This window comes from Mustela nivalis (genome assembly GCF_964662115.1).
Source record: "Mustela nivalis genome assembly, chromosome: 7".
Taxonomy (NCBI): Eukaryota; Metazoa; Chordata; class Mammalia; order Carnivora; family Mustelidae; genus Mustela; species Mustela nivalis.
Window position 1 is genome coordinate 28,060,625 of NC_139026.1, and position 17,523 is coordinate 28,078,147.

The window sequence follows — 17,523 nt, forward strand, 5'->3', positions numbered from 1 at the left end:
GTTTTGAAGATCTTAGGCAGTAACAGTACTCCAGACTGCTGACTTAGGTGATTTCTGATCATTTAGAATACCCAAGATCGGCTGGATTCTAGGTTAGGAGCAGATTGTAGGCCCGGCAAATCCATCATGGTGCTTTATGCTACCCAGCAGATAATGAATGCATTTGCTAGTACAACATAACATTTTTGCAGTTTTTTACTTAGCTTTTGTTTTACTTTAATGGTATTAGTAAGAACTGGATATAAGCCTTAAGACCAAAATATGAACTTTCTGCTTTCTGATGAATATTAGTTATGCTTGGTTGAGCACTTATTACATGCTGAGTACTATTTTAGGCCTATCATGTGCAATATCTCATTTTTGTCAACAAAACTTGGAAGTGCTATTGTTATTTTCATTGAACAGATGAGAATATTGAGAAAAAGAGCAGGTAACTTGCCTAAGATTATAGTTATTAATGACATATAATTGCATTATCTTCTCATATCAAAAAATAATTCCTAGCAGGTTAATAAAAAACTACATTATTCTCCCTCTGTTTTCTACTATTTTCCAAATTGTCCTTTTAACCTGATATTTGTTTTAGTTGGACTGAATGCTTTGCTCCCACATTGCTAAAAGAGAGAGAAAGCATTGTTCTATGGGTGAATAATGTAAACTAGAAGTCCCCTGTATAGACAGTTTCCTTATGTAATTACTGTAAGAGAGAATGGCTTATGCCTAACTATTTCAAAGAATAACTGTAGATACTCATCCTCCAACATATTATATCTATGTTGTGGGCGCCAGCTCTCTATCTACCCTATCTAATCTCTATGTAGATGTGGATATAAAAATATTTGGTGGCTTGGAATTCAGGGAAACATTTAACTATTTGCCTTATAGATTTCATCTGAACACAGTTCAAAATTTGGTATTCTCTGATTGACTTAAATTGAGACTGTGTTTTTGACTAAAGCAGGCATTTGGTGCTTCCATTTCCATCATAGAGTCTTGCAGTTACTGATTTTTTCATTTCTCTTAGGTCTAAGATAAACACTGGCCCTGCCCACGAGTTGTTTCTTTTGCCCAGAAAAGTACTCAGTAGCTATATTAATATTTATGGAGGAAAGGAACTACCATTCCTGCAGTAAGTTCTCTTTGGCTCCATCTAATCAGATGATCCTTTTTTTCTTTTTTTTAAGATATTTATTTATTTATTTATTTGAAAGAGCTCACAAGCAGGCAGTGGGGGAGAGAGAGAGAAGCAGGCTCCCTACTGAGCAGAGAGCCCGATGTGGGGCTCAAACTCAGGACCCTGAGATCATGACCTGAGCTGAAGACAGAGGCTTAACTCACTGAGCCACCCAGGTGCCCCCAGACTGATCCTGTATTATACTACCTTACTTTAGCTTTATATAATTACTTTCACTTAATCTTCAATAGATGCCAGGAATGTTATATATAAACAGAGCCCTGTGGAGACTTCATTTTGTTTAATGTGGGACAGTACAAAGGGTATTTACAATGATGGCATACAATGCTCTTCAGGAGGAGGTACAGTAGAAATTTCTCTCAGGCCTCAGTGTCCAAGTGGATTGTAAATTTTGAGGAAGTTGTTTATTCTGGGGGCTCTACATCTTATAAATAATTATGCTTGCCATTTTGCTCAGCAATCTGGGCAAACTTTTTGCCTTTCTCTTCCCTCATTTTATTTATTTATTTATTTATTCATTCATTCATTCATTTATTTATTTATTTAGATTTATTTATTTGAGAGAGAGAGAAAGAATGAGTGGGGGAAGGGGTGGAGGGAGAGAATCTTCAAGCAGACTCCCCACTGAGCCAGGAGCCGGAGGCAGGCTTCTATCTCAGGACCCATGAGATCATGACCTGAGCTGAAACCAAGAGTTGGTTGCTTACCCGACTGAGCCACCCAGGCACCACTCCTCTTTTTTATATTACTTTCTTCACTTTTACTTTCTAATCATCCTAATGCCCTCGTAGAGATTGAAGCATTACCACAATGCTTTTAGGACTGCTGTATACTTTCATAAATAAATAACAATAACAAGTAACAAATGGATATCAGTAGTAATTGACCAATAGAAAGTTTTTTTAATAAGAGATGGTTTCCTTGCTCTTACTCTCCATTGTTCTTAAAATTAGCTCATTTTTTTTTTTTGCTCTTTCATTAAGAGAACAAGTAGCTAAGTTGTTTTAAATCATCTTTATGAGGAATAACTCTATTGAAACAAATTCATTAAGCTTCAAAAATAGCTTTCAGAGATGAAGAACAGCTAAGATTCATCAAAGGAATGAAAATTAAATTTAGTGAGGTTGTAGAAATGGACAAAAACTCAATGAAGGGAGTTCATCCAGTAACAGTTGAACAATGGTTTCTTTTCAGTTTCCGTCATGGTACTATGGTGCCATGTAAATAGTTTTAGAATAAATGTTGATGTCCTGTAACACTAGAAAGTGCTTAAGGAGAATCAAGTTAATTTGGGGCCACTTATAGAATGAATGTCCACTGTACATAATAATATATAAGAAGTATTTTTAATGAGGTTATCTAAGTATGATAAATTGTCATAGCACTTTGGTCATGCTGACATGTAGCTAATTTAAAAAACCATCTCTGTATTTTCTGAACAAAAAGTCAGATTAGTAATAGTTCTACTATTTATTTCTTCTGGTGATGAAGGCATGGGATACTTTTATCCTTATTCGAAGTGATGTCTCACTTTGACCAGTTTATACATTTTAAAGTTTCAAACTTATGGTTTGCATATAAAACACTTTTTATTGAAAGAAGTAACTTAAACTCGACCCGAGTTGAATGTTCTTTTCAGAACTTGGCAACAAATAAAAACTTATCTTCCTCTTCACTCTCCCTCTTCACCAAAGACACTCTGGAGGAAGGGAGGGAAGAATTTTACTATGAGCTTTTAATATAGTTGTCTGATTGATTTACCATATGCTTCTTTTAAAAACAGTGTTAAACTGTTTGAATCTTATTTTAAAACTATTGGAAATTTCTGAAAAATGTAGCAACAAACATAGACATTCATATAGGCGCCTCAGGAAACAAAAGAACATTGGTGGTCTTTATCAGTGACTTGTTCGTATTTGTATTATACTTTATTTATGAGAACACAAACATAAGTTAATTCTCATAACTTCCCCTTGAAATGATAAATTATCCTATTATTATTATTATTATTATTATTAAGATCAACTAAGGATCAGAATTTTGCCCAAGGTTATTCAGCTGGTAAGTTTCAGAGTAAAATTTAAACCAGATTGTTTTAATGCCAAACCAGAGAGACTTTGGCATTAAAATATTCCATTATTTTCCTTCTCTTTAATCTTCACTTCTTTTAGCTGTGCCCAATATTGAGCTTTCTTTCCTCTGAAATTAAGAAATTTGATTGTTAGGAATCAGAAATGCAAGAATTTTCAAGTGATGATAATTAACACAGTATCTAAGCATCTGTCTTGGCTGTCAAAGTATTTAAGGGAGCGAGAGGTAAGACAATCCTTCCGAACTGAAAGCTACCTTGTGAGAAGTATGGGGATTGGACAATCTTTGCCGAACACATTTCTTCCTTACCCATTTTCAAGATAAAATAGAAAATAAGAAACAGCTTTCATTGCCAGTCTTCATGGTCACATTCTTTGAGATAATTATATGGATCGCTTAAATCAATTCGAGCACTAGGCTCATGTTTAGAGCGAAATTCCATTGCACTTAAGATATCCACATCCCAGTCTATGAAACCCTTAAGAATATATCTTTAGTAACCAGGCTGAATATTTCTCAGAGCCTTTTAACACCTTCAGAAGCCAAATGTTGACATGATGGTAACGACAAGGAATAGCTTCAAGATTTATTATCAACTGTGTGGGACAATTTTGGAAAAAGAGAAATTTAAAATTCCATTCTGTTTAACAAACACCTTAGTCTGGGTTACAGTGAAAATCCAAATAACATTCTGGATTTCCTTTTTTTTTTTTTTAAGAAGACACAGACCTATAATTTAAATATTATCTGCTGAAGGCGTGGGGTTCCTGGTTAGGAAGTGACTGACACAGTGAGCATCCAATCCAAGTGAATATATCGGTGAGGACCTGTTTCCCACCCTGACTTTGCCCGGGCATTTAAACTATGAAACCACCCACTACAAAGCATAATGAAGGAAACCACCGACTTCGGGTGTTTCTCATGTATACACCTGTTTCACCCTTAAGAGGAGGTTGAGTGACTGGGTTCTGGAGACAGACGCCCTGTGTGTGAGTCCCAGGCCTGAACGCCAACTGTACAGCCTTGGAAAATCATACAACCCTTCTGAGCTTCAGACTCCTGTTTATACGCTACTTTATGAGTATGAGGTAAGATACACTTGTGAACTGCTTAACTTAGAGCTTGGTCCATGGTAAGTGTTTCATAAATGTGAGTAGCTCTATCATCAAATGACTCCTTCAGTCAATATCAACAAAAGCTGATCCACCATATAGTGGTCAGGGAACCCTTCATGGAAGGGACAGGATTTCAGCTGGAACTAAGGCTCACTGCACCAGGCATGAGTTCACTTCAGATCTGCCTCCCAGTCTTTTGCTGAGAGCCAAGAATTGGGCCAAGTAGATCACACCAGCTCTTCTCTGGAGCTGGGTGATCTTCTCTGGAGCAGTACCTCCCAGTCTACTCATCTTATAAATATGTGTCTTCAACACAATAGAGGAAGTGAAAATAGATATCATACACACACACACATATATATACACACACACATATACATACATACAGATCTGTAGTTATCTAGCAAGACATAAGGCTTCTATGAATTCTGTCACAAAATAGACATGCTGAGAAATTATTTCTCCAAATCTGTTCTCAGTTTCAGCCCTGACAGCAAATCTGAGACATGTTATTTTACTTGTGTGTTTATCTACCACACCAGCAGTATTTAAGGCTGCTTACATGAACAAAAGTTACAATGTGTACAGCAATAGATATATACATATATATATATATATATATGCACACACACACACACAGTAAATATAAATGTAGATATAGATAAAATGTAATCTGTACACATCAGTATCACCTCATAAAATAATTTCTATAACTCTATAATACAGTGTATATTGTGTTATGTTCTCCACAATACCACATCCTGTATTATATATTGTTAATTATGTATTATTTTACATTATGGCATAAAAATATAAATAAAGAAGGTTAAGCAAATACAGAAAACAAGAGTTGTGAACATAATATGAAATCAGGAGACAGGTATGTATATATTATTTTGTCTTATAACACATATAGATACATATAATACTGAGTAGCATATGGGATAGTCCTGTTTTCAGAATGTTTTTAAAACATATGATGGCGGCCAGCCTGGTCACCAGGTCAATCAGAAGTTTCCTCCTTTTTTTGCATACTCAACACAAAGCCTTTGAATGCCTGTTTTCCTGGAAACCCTGTTTTCCTGGGTTTTTGGCACCTGATGCTCCCTGTGTATTCTCTGAGGTGACAGATGATCTTGTAAGCAAGAATTTTCAGCTTATGGGGTTCTTCAGCCTGAAAGCTATGCCAGTGGCTTCTCCTTGGTTTCCTGCTCTGGAATCCAAGAAATCTACCTCCCAGGGACCTTTCCCTTCCTCCCCATTTTTTTTCCCCCAGCAAGAGCATCAACTTCAGCAGATTCTTAAACCGAAGCTGTCATGAATGTTTGTGAAGCTTTGGCCCCTGGGAGCCTAATGTAAAACAATCCTACCACATTGTCATCAAGACTTTACTAACCTTTCAAAGTTCCAGGGCTTAATTAGCATTTCTGTCTTCTACATCCTACTCAAGGGAGTACATTTCCTCTCTAGTGTGGTGGTTCTCAGCTTTGCCCGCATATCTGAATCATCTCTAGAGTTTTTAGAAATCCTAATGCCTTGGCCACACCTCAAACTATTGAGATCAGAATTTCTCGGGATGGGCCCAGATCAGGTGTTTGACATCCCTCAGCTCTTCTTTTAGTTGCTATTTTTTTTCTGAATTATTTTAATCTGCATTTAATTTGGTCAACATACTTAGTGCCCAAGACTGTGTGCTAGATGTATGCCTTCTCATTTCTTTCTGGTGTAGACTTTTTTTTTTCTAACATAGTCCTGTAGATTTTGTCTTGTGGCATCTAACACAGGAATAGATTAAAAAAAAAAAAAATTAAGGCCATCAGGGTGGTTCAGTTGGTTAAGTGGCTGACTGCTGATTTCTGCTCAGTTACAACCTCATCAATGATGAGATCAAGCCTGAGCTGTCTCCTTGCTCAGCAAGGAGTCTGCTTGAGATTCTCCCTCTCTGAGGCTTTCCCCACTCACACTCATTCTCTCTCAGATAAATAAATCAATCTTTTAAAAAATTAGTAAACTAAGTACACCTGGGTGGCTCAGTCTGTTAAGCATCCAACTCTTAATTTCAGCTCAGTTCATGATCTCAGGGTCCTGGGACTGAACCTCTGCACTTGGCACAAATCTGCTTGGGATTCTTACTCTCCCTCTCTCCCTGCCCCTCCCCACTCTCTAAAATAAATAAATAAACAAAATCTTTAAAAAAAATAATTAAAGGCTAGTAAATTATAAACCTTCCAGAAGTAACATTGTTCAGAAATCTTTTAGAACTCTTTGTAGTTTTGAGTTGGGTAATCCTATCCTGGACATGTTCTCCCATCACACTAATAATATCTAACTCAAGATTGAAATTGACTTGTTATTTTCCTGCCTAACTCTCCTTTAATAAGCCTTTCACTGGATCTTCCAGTGACAAGTTCTGGTTAATCTTGTCTTGAGTCTGCCAGGAATAGACAAACTTAACCTGCGTTTGTTAACGTCCACACACACAGGCATGGAAATAGTGCAAGGGTCATTGCTTGGTAATGTCACCCATCAAGTTGTACAATCACTGGCTTTTGATGTCAATGCAGCCAATATGAGATGCGTCTAGATGAGCGCTAAAGGATAATCACCGTGACATCATGCCAGTCTCTCTGTTCACATTCAATGTGGGCTTTAATGAAGTATAGGGTATGGTTGAAAATATGTATTATGACTCCATTTCTTAACATATATGAGAAGGACAAAGAAAATATATATGAAAAATCTTGAGGCTGGATCAAATTTTCTCATGAGTGTGTTCTCTTTGGAGTTACAATATCAAAACTGATTAAATCAAAGACATAAATATGAAAGAAATCAAATCCAGCACAATTAAGATAAAAATCCTTCCACTGAAACTATATTGACTCTCTAACATATATAAAGACATAAAGGAAGTTGAAGGGAATTGGTACATTTTGGTATTGAGAGAAAAAAAGTAGTATCATAAAATCAAATGTTTCAAGGCCAGTTAACTACCATTCAGCAGCCTTCTACTGGCAAGATGATTCAGCCTTAGTAATAGCAAAAACTTATGGTCGTCAACAAATTTAAAGATGCTGATCCCTTTAGAAACAGCTCTTCCTTTGCCTCATGCTATTAAAGAAGTGACTTACCTGAGTCCTTTGCTCTGGGTCTTTGGTTATCAATACTCTTTTGGTCATAATTAGCTTCCCAAGTGAGACTACAGAGGCTGCAGATAAAATATTGGTGACCGTAGAAGGATTCAGGTTGGATTTTGGGTTTACTGCAGTTTTGGGGTAATTCTGCCCCTAAAAGATCAAGTCAGGTTTCTAAATTTGTGAAGTTTTGTAAGGCTTTACCACTGAAATTGGACAGTAGAAACAAATTAACATGCTAATTATCTCTTTCACAGGCATTTGACTTTAGCTGGTCCTCCCTGGGACATCCTCTAAAAAATGCATGTTTCCCTATTTTAAAATGTCGTTATTACCATCTGATACTATATACATCCTCCTCCTCATCATCATCACCATGAGTGATAGCAATTTTATGCATAAAAGTTTTAGATACTAAAAGACATGGCTTGTTATGCTTCATGGACCAATAAAGTATGTATTAGGAGGAACAGTTTATTTTGTGTTGGAATAGGAAAGATTGAAACAAAAAATATACCAAATTACTCCATCATTAAAAAAAAAAAATTAGAGGTTATAAGGTTCCAAATCTCTTGGTTTTCAGTCCAACTTCTTGTTTCAATTACTGCGATTGACTCTCCCCCTACCCCTATCCTCATGAGATTACTGATTTCAGCCTACACTAAATTATCTTTCTGGCATCCTTACTTGGGGAACAAGGGCAGTAAGGGGAAAAGGAATGTGAACTGGCTTTGCTATTAGATAAGGTTTCTAAAGCCTTTGCCAAAGTTCTCTACCAATATTATTTGGAGACATTCAATTAGAACTAGATGATACATTTTGCGAGAACTAAGATATTGAAAATCTATTAAGTTTCTGGAGCCTAACAGGATGATGGTGAATGGAGACCTCAATAAACTGGGATAAAACTGACTGAAGTCGAATTTTTCCTGGCAACTGAAATTGGAATATTGCCGCTTTCTGACAAAAAGGAAAGGAAATGAGAAAATAAACATGTGAACAACAAAATACTGTGGTCCCAGAAGGGACATGGACTAGAGAAGGTAGGATTAAGTGAAATCTTCAAATCATCAGCTTTTTTCTTTTGCATTAAAATTTTTCATTTTATTGCTTTATTTCATTTCATTGCATTAAATATAAAGAAGCATTACCAATTAGATTTATAAATTTATGATGAATCACCATCTATTAGGATAAATTTTTAAAAACATAAAAGAATTCACGTTTTTATAAATACCTCCTAGCAATATCAAATATTATGATTTTATGATTTTTGAAGTAAATAGAAATCCATTAACTAATTCTGATATTTGACATTTGCTTTTTATACATATTTTTTAACTGATTTAATCTAGTTAATAAAATACTGAGCTTTAAAAATAAGTAAATTGGGGGTGCCTGGGTGATTCAGTGGGTTGGGTCTCTGCCTTTGGCTCAGGTCATGATCTCAGGGTCCTGGGATTGAGCCCTGCATGGGACTCTCTGCTCAGTAGGGAGCCTGATTCCCCCTCTCTCTCCGCCTGCCTCTCTGCCTACTTGTGATCCCTCTCTTTCTGTCAAATAAATAAATAAAATCTTTAAAAAAAAAAAAAAAAGTAAATCGAAATAATGGTAAGTTCACTCAAATGTGGGGTTATACTCTTTCAGTAAGTACTCCACCAAATAAGCAAGATCAAAGAAGAGTTGTTTGTAAAAAAAAAAAAAAAAAAAAAAAAAAGGAAATCAGAGAACAGAGTGACAAAAACTAGGCATTTATTTATTTTTTTCTAGTGTCAATAATACATGCTAGGTAAATCAACCTAGTATTAAAGTATTAAAAGTTGTTCCATCAGTGTGACTAAGGAATGGATAAGAAAACAAAAATTGAAAAGATGTATATTAGGGCAAGTTACATTAGCGGCTGTAACAAACAATTTCAAAATCCGCATGGCTTTACACAATAAAAATTCGTATCTTGCTGACGTGACTGTCCAATAGAGTTCAGGTAGTTATTCAGGGATTCAAACTTCTTTCACGCTAGAACTTCACCATCTTCACCTTGGGACTTCAAGGTCACACTGGTATCTTCTGTTGACAGACTGAGAAAGTATCCTTTCTCCTCACTTATTTGGACCAGATGTGCTGTGTTACTTCCTTTCCCATTCCGTTGGCTAAAACTGGCCACATGACCTAAGCCGGCATCAAAGAAAGTGGAAAATGTACTTGAGCTGAATGCCCAGGAGGAAAATGAAACTGTGGTGAATACTTGGGAGTTGTCTTAGCCATCATGTTTAACCAGACTAAAGTTTCATTCTGACATAATATTTATGTCCCACAAAAGTGAGAATTATAATAAATGCTACTCGAATGTTATAATCCACCTACATCGATGTTATATGATATTTTTCATACCTGTTGAAGACTGAATGACTGTCAAGTGCTCCCACAGGACAACATGGCCTTGGTATGGTCTTCAGCCTTCAGGATCAGCGACTGGCTAACATAATCAGTGATGATCAAATCGGACTGCAGGCTGATGAATGATGCCAAGCAAAAATTATATGAGGCTTAAAATCTGTACAAAAAAGTCCATTTACGAATTTATAATGTGAAGGCATTTCCCCGTGATGATAAGGCTCAATTCCATGATCGGAACCCCTCTATTTCAGAGTGCAAGTACCTAAGAAGCTAGATAATTCAGCAGAAATTGATTTGACTGGATACAGAATCACAATTCAGTAAACTAAGCAGTCTTGTGGCAGCCCTAATTAGATTCAAATCCTGGACTTAGTATTTAGAAATCATGTAACCTCTGACAATTTACTTGATCTTCCCATCCCCGGTCTCAGTTTACAAATCTATTAAATGCGCACAATTATTGCACTTTCTACAAAGAGTGATTCTGATAATTACATGCAAATCACTGGAAAGAACATAACAGATGCTCACATAATGAATAGTCAATCCATGCTAGTTATTTTCATCTAGGCCCTGAGGAGATACAGTAAAACTTCTTTTGATACCAGAGATGATCTCTTTAGTGACTTTTGTGTATATTCAACAAATTTCATATTTCTATCTCCAAACAATGCTGATCATAAAAATAAACCATTCTATCCTGAACTTTTTTTTTTTAGGCTGCCACCCTCTTCATTTTACTTTTTTATTTCTTTAGCCGTACTATTATCACATGTAAGTCAAGAGTCAGGAAGCTGCTCCCAAAAGCTTGGGAGGAATGGGTGTGTGTGTGTGTGTGTTTGTGTGTGTGTGTGCATTTTTAAGGTCAGTTTTATATCACGAGAACAAGCTAAAGTCACTTCAGTTTCTTGGGATGGAGACCTCGCTGTGACTCTATCCCAGACCCTATTAGTATTTATACTAAAATCTGCTTTATTTTTTTATATGCTAATAGGAACAATTATATCTTCATCCCTAAGTGAATATCAAGGAGTCAACAAGGATCTCAGTGTATACATGTTTCACTTTCTTTTTCTTCATGGATTACTGTATTGTCAATAAAGCAGTTAAAAAGTAAAACAAGATTGGGGAAAAAAGATGAGGTATGGGATGAATTCTAAGCAGAACAACTCATACATGGAAATGTCTTATAGAACAAGGAGCATAACAAATTCAAGATGGCCAGTACAGCAGAAGAGCAAACTGACATGGAATGGAAAAAAGGGGACACTAGTCAGGTCAAGCCATGCAAGACCTTGTAAGTCAAAGAGTTTTGAATGTATTTTAGTAATCATAGCAAACATAAAATTAAAAAATAGCAAAAATAAAAAGAGCAAATAATAGTAAATTTCCATGGTACTTACTATATAAACATTTTCGTCCTAACACAGCTATACTATCTACTATGCGTACCAGAATTCTATAGATAGAGTAACTGAGGCTCATAAGATAAAGTAACTCACCCAAAGTCTCAGAGGTAAGCTAGAGTCAAGCTCACCTCCTCAGCATCCTTCCACTTAACCAGTAAGTTTCTGTGCTCCTGCATGGCACTGTTCTTGTGACTATTAAGAGTAAACATTCATTTAAGGATTTTTTTTTTTTAAGATTTTATTTCTTTTGACAGACAGAAATCACAGGTAGGCAGAGAGGCAGGCAGAGAGAGAGGAAAGGAAGCAGGCTCCCTGCTGAACAGAGAGCCCGACTCGGGGCTCGATCCCAGGACCCCGGGATCATGACCTGAGCCGAAGGCAGAGGCTTTAACCCACTGAGCCACCCAGGTGCCCCTCATTTAAGGATTTTAAGCAGAGTTTGGCATGGTCAGCTTTGTCTTTTTAAGAGCTTATTCTCATTACAGAGTGAATATATAGCGGAGAAGGCGACAACTTCCTGTAAGTCAACTATTGTTGTATTCCCAGGATAGTGACTTACATTATGGTAACAGTGGTGGACACAGAGAGAGAGAGAAAAAAAAAAAGTATTGATAGATGTTTGAAAATAATACTGACAGGTAAAGTGGACATAATGATCCTAATTGAAGTGTAATGCTTGGCACATTCTTTCTGGTCGATTAGATCATTATAAAGACTGGCAAACCTTCCATTGACATCATTTAACAATTTCATTTACAACATTTACAATTTCACTCTTTCATTCAGTGATCTTTGCATTCATTCACGAAGGTAGTTATCAAATCGGAGTATCCTGAACTCTTTTGTAACTTTCTTTCTATCATGCATATGTGACATTTTCATAAAGTTCCTCATTGGAAATTCAGCTGCCGATTAAGTGCTGAGATCAAAAGGTATCAAAGTATTAGGAAAAACCACACACAGTATGTTTTATTAGTCGGAACACATTCTTCGCCACAGCGAATGGCTTGTGACCATCCTCAACAGGTATAAGGAACATGTTCAATAAGAACTCAGGACTGACAGGGTTCCCTGGCAAGGGAAGGCAGTCAGGAAGAAGTATGACTGTTGTTTCCAAACGCACTGTTTTTTTTCATAGTTTTACTCTGAAATTAAGACAAACATATTAAGTAGACCCCGTGGGAGCAATATAGTCCTACAGGTCATTTAGATGTGCTTTTTGCTAAGAGACAAATGGATCTGATTAAAATTATTTATAACCAAATGTTACCACTTAAAATGGTGCTGAGTAGAAAGGCTTTTGTAGAAAGGCTTTTCTGTGGATGACTCCTCTGATGATTGGAGAACGAAAGTCTCAAATCCTTTGTGGTATTCTTAACGATATAAATATTGCTGGTAAATCTCGGGACACATCATCTGCTACGAGGAAGGAAACTGAGTCATTTTTCTACTTAGAGTCCTGACGTCTCCAGGGAGCAGAGACTTAATCTAACACACCTGAGGGCCATGTCAACTCCCTTTTCCCTGAGATTGTGTCGGGGTGCTGGATTACTTACATGGAGTCAAGGCTGTGTGGGTGCAGAGGCCGACGCAGCCCTGGGGACCCTTCCTGGCACTGTTAACGCTCCAACCTGACATCTGCTGAAACTTCCCTCTACCTAGGTCACTGTCGGTTGGCTAAGCAACTGTCATCTCTGGTACAGACATCCTCTTTCATAAGCATGGAAAGTATGCCTACATACAGTCCACCATGACATAAACTATCTCTAGCTCTAAAGCCCAGTGAAAAGGGGGTAGAAATTGACAACTTACTACAAACCAGTCCACGCAGAGATGGTGCACTGCTGGTCCCACACCGGGAAGACTATGCAAGCACAGGGATGGCTAAGTCCAGGGCCGTAGGCAGGAGTGATCCTCTGTATTTACTGTGTTCGTAAAATTCAGGTAAATATAATTAAGAGGTTAAAACAGTTTAGTAGGGAACAGTTCAGAGTAAAACGAGGAAAAATAATGGAGGAAAGTACAGAAAGGAAGAATATTTATGTCGGAGCCTCGATTATATTTGCATTTGAGGGTTGCCTGTGGTAGCTTGAGGAAAAGGGGCAGGGGTGTTGTCTGGCCATTTGTCTTTATTCCCAAATTTAGGTTTCGGTAGCGTAAGCATAAAAGTCAGCCATGTGGACAGCCAGGTGCTCATGCTTCCCTGGCTTCCTTTCTCTGCATGCATTGCCTCACAACTTTGTATCACAGTATGGAAATTGTTAAAAGAAGAAGAAAAAAAAATGACAGAAGCCTAAACCCTGTCTATTCAGTAGTGAGAATAAACGTGTCTGCAGCGCAAAAGCTTCCCAGGAACAGCATTTTGAGTGTATAGTTCTGGGATTTTGCTGAGCTGCAAAAGCGCTCCTTTCCCTAGGTCTTCAAAATTGTTCAACATTCACGTTTTATTAACAAGGAAGCATGAACAAAACAGGTTCCGATAGACACAAAAGCTGTTTTTGCCTCATTATACTGGATGACAAGTGAGAGCTTACAGCTTCATGTCAGATGAGTGGAAAAACAATTATCTGTAGAAAGTATGTGCAAACATTTTTCCTGCAAAGCTAACGATTCAAGGCAACGTGTCTGGAATGTGCTTCTCCCGTTAGGCTCCTTCCCTTCCATGAAACATCTGTCTCAATTTCCGCTCTTCCTGGAGCCTCCTTTTGGTCTCTGCAGGTCTATTCCTTCTAAATCTGCTTCATTCTGATCCTGCAGATGGAAACCGTATGTCTCCTTGTTTAAGGAAGTATGCCCAATCTTCTCAAGTGGAGATTCCTGGCCAAGTTTTACAAAATCTTTGTGTATGGCTTCCTAATGCACCAAAGACAGTATGAGTTGTTTTTGTTTGATTCATGCTTTAAGTACATTTAAAGTGAACATGAACACATTCGTGATTCTTATCAATAAAATCTCTAAAATTAAATGTAGAGCTGTGAAATAGATATGTTCTGCACAAGCAATTTTAAAATTATATTTAAGAAGTACTTGTTGATCACCTATCATGCTACAGGTTTGAGTTACAAAGATAAAACATGTAACTTAGAGTGTACCAACTAGTGGGCTTGAATAGGCAGAAAACTGATGGCGTCATTTCAATACAGTGTAGGAAAGGCAGAAGTGGGGAGACCCTATAGAAACACAGAAAGAGACACAGTTCAAAAGTGTGAACTGACAAAATAGTTTAGTGTTCCTTTAAAGGAATGATTTTCATTTGTGAAGCAATGTATTCAAATTTATGAAAAAAAACACACTAAATAATAAACGTTTCTTTAAAATATTGTGATTATCTAAAATATCTATCTAGAATACTCACAAAATATCTGCCCTAGTTCTGTATGTATTTTACACATAAAAGAAATACCGTGCCTGTCATTTTGACATTAAAGTTAGAAGGTAATTTGTGTGTGTGTGTGTGTGTGTGTGTGTGTGTGTGTGTGTGTGTTTGCTTGTTTAATACATGCAAATAAAGAAGGGTGGAAAGAATCAAGCAGCCCTATCAGGGCTGAAAAAGGAGAATCTGGGATTTCTGGGGCTTCCATGAAGTAAGTATGTGCCCAACAGTGGGCGCTGCCTATTGCCAACTATCTTGAACAGATTTCCTGCTTAAAGTGACAAAGTTGTCAGGGAGGTAGACATTTACTAAGTAATACAGAGGAACAGACATTGAGGCATGAGAAGAGATTTGAGAGTAAGGAGTTATTCTAAATGCAAACGGTGCTGCTAAGAGGAGTTACTCTTCACCCAAAATATGCAAGAAGAGAAAACCAAGTATTATCTAAGAAAAATATTTGAGCATCTTTTTTTTTTTTTCCATTTTAGTAAGTTCCCTCTATTGTCAAAGCTCTCGAAAAGGTCAATGTAACAAACTCAGGTATTGTCGGTAATACCTGTTACTCACATCATAATCAAATCTATAGTTTTCATAACTCCATATATATTTTTCTTTTGGTATAAATGATACTTTACAATAAAACAATTGGAGAAGTGTAAACTGTAAAACAAACAGACAAACAAACAAGCCCAGAATATTTGAATCTAGGAAAACAAGGATTAAAACGACTGGAGCACACACCTTAATTTCTTAATGGTTATTATCTTCAAAGGGAATGGAATCTGGACTTCAGGGTGAAGGGGAGTTTGGGATTTTATTTTGCATACTTCTGGATTAATTTGAATCTTCCCCAGCAATAATGCATTCTTGCAATGCTATGTATTTAGAAAACAATAAATGAGGCTTTTAAAAAATGAATAAACATGTGAAAACGTTTGAAAGAGCAGGATGACCAAAAAAAACCCACCAAAAACCAAAAACCAAAAAGCCATGGGCATTGGAAATTATTACTAAGATTTGAAAAGCAAAATTAATTAAAACCAACAGTAACTAGAACCACATGTGCTCAGCCAGGCGAGACAGCCCTGCAGAGTCGAATTTCAGAACACCAGCGACCTCTTGTGGCAAAAATGGATATGTGTAAAATTTGTGTCGTGCCCCATAGTGTGGGTGATTAAGAAGGTTGCCTGATGAAATTCTGTTTCTTTTTCAGTTTGAAACAGCCACAGTGATGCCTTCTGGGAACAGAGAGCTCCTCACCCCACCCCCACTGCCGGATGAGGCTGAAGAGGAGGAAGAAGAGGAGTCCACCCCCAGACTGATCGATGGCTCCTCTCCACAGGAGCCTGAATTCACCGGGGTCCTGGGCCCACACACTAATGAAGGTCAGGTCCATCATGGGTGATCTGAATTAAGTCCACTTGGTCACACCTCAAAGCTGCCAACTCCAATGCCACAGGCAACCGACATGACCCACAGGGAAAGTTTTGCCATAGGCTGGGTTTGAAGCAGGAGATACACATATATTTTATATTCAAATATTAAACATTTAAGAATTCAGCTTTGGCATGATGGAAATTATCAAATAACCAAAGATTTGGGACAAAACTATTGATTTAGCATCATTACTCTAAACCGTTGTGGTAGAATGCCTTTCTAGAACAAAGAATCCACTACATGTTAGAGCAAGATGAGAATCCAGGTCTGACAGAACAGGCCACAGCAGTTTAGGGGGATAAGATGGTGGTGGCTGATGGTGATGACGGCAATAGTAATAACATTTTACACTGACTGGGCGCAGGCGATCTGTGGGTCACAATGCTTGCCTCACATTCTCTCATTTGACTATTACAACCTCCGTGTAAAGGTCATAGGTATTCCTTATTGAGGAAACGAGCTCCAAAAAATGGTAGGAACTTGTCAAGAGATCTCATAGCTGTTATTGCACACCCTGGATTTTTTTTTTTTTAAGATTTTATTTATTTATTTGACAGACAGAGATCACAAGTAGGCAGAGAGGCAGGCAGAGAAAGAGGAGGAAGCAGACTCCTTGCTGAGGAGAAAACCCGATGTGGGGCTTGATCCCAGGACCCTAAAGGCTGAAGGCAGAGGCTTTAACCCACTGAGCCACCCAGACGCCCCTCAAGTGAGCCTGTTCTGATTCTTGTCTGTGTACTTATTGGAACATGGGCTTCTTCTCATTCAGTCCTTGGGAGAAGCCGAGTGGAAAGCATTCTGTAACACTGGACTGTATCTTGTACCGCCTGAAGGTGATCTAAACAAGAGCCTTCTAGTTAATGAGGAAGCGTTCCTGTTGCTAAATACAATTCTATGATCTGTCTATATTTCGTGTTAGAATGTGTCCATGTCATCCAAGGGGGCACTCAGACGGACTCACACCAGAAGGCTTTCCCACATGGAGAACGGCAGAACGAGGGGGTGTACAAAAATGAGTAGAATTCCCATTGCAAAAGTATATGAGTATAGAGTTGGAGCGTCTCTGTACCTCTAAGTTCTGGAGGCATAACACTTATCTTAAAACGACTACTGTTATCATGGATATTTTTGTGTAGTACAGGGACACAGACTTGCAAACAAATGTAGAAGCAATAATGTGTTCCAAGTCATACAACAAAACTCTGTACAGAGCATACTGAGAGAACAAGAGAGGGAAGTCATTCAAATGCCAGCTTTGGGACTTCCTGGATATGCAGTCTGGATCAAGCCATTCAATACTGTTTGTCTTGGTTTACTTATTTAAAATATGGGATGATAAATAATAGATCTTACTTCATAGAACTGTTGTAAG

The 17,523-nt window shown here is 37.6% G+C and overlaps 1 protein-coding gene and 1 long non-coding RNA gene across 2 annotated transcripts in view; one reads left to right on the forward strand and one right to left on the reverse strand.

Annotated features, from left to right (window-relative positions):
* The window catches only part of EPYC (epiphycan), a 36,709-nt gene that overhangs the window by 8,056 nt on the left and 11,130 nt on the right, over positions 1-17,523 (forward strand). The window contains exon 4 of the mRNA XM_082738817.1: positions 15,928-16,099. Coding sequence (XP_082594943.1) covers positions 15,928-16,099 — 172 coding nt within the window. The remainder of the gene's footprint in view (positions 1-15,927; positions 16,100-17,523) is intronic.
* Positions 9,296-17,523, reverse strand: part of LOC309868704 — a 78,784-nt gene continuing 70,556 nt past the window's right edge. The window contains exons 2-3 of the long non-coding RNA XR_014313799.1: positions 9,927-10,047; positions 9,296-9,704 (exon numbers count right to left, since the gene is read on the reverse strand). This is a non-coding gene — a long non-coding RNA (uncharacterized lncRNA). The remainder of the gene's footprint in view (positions 9,705-9,926; positions 10,048-17,523) is intronic.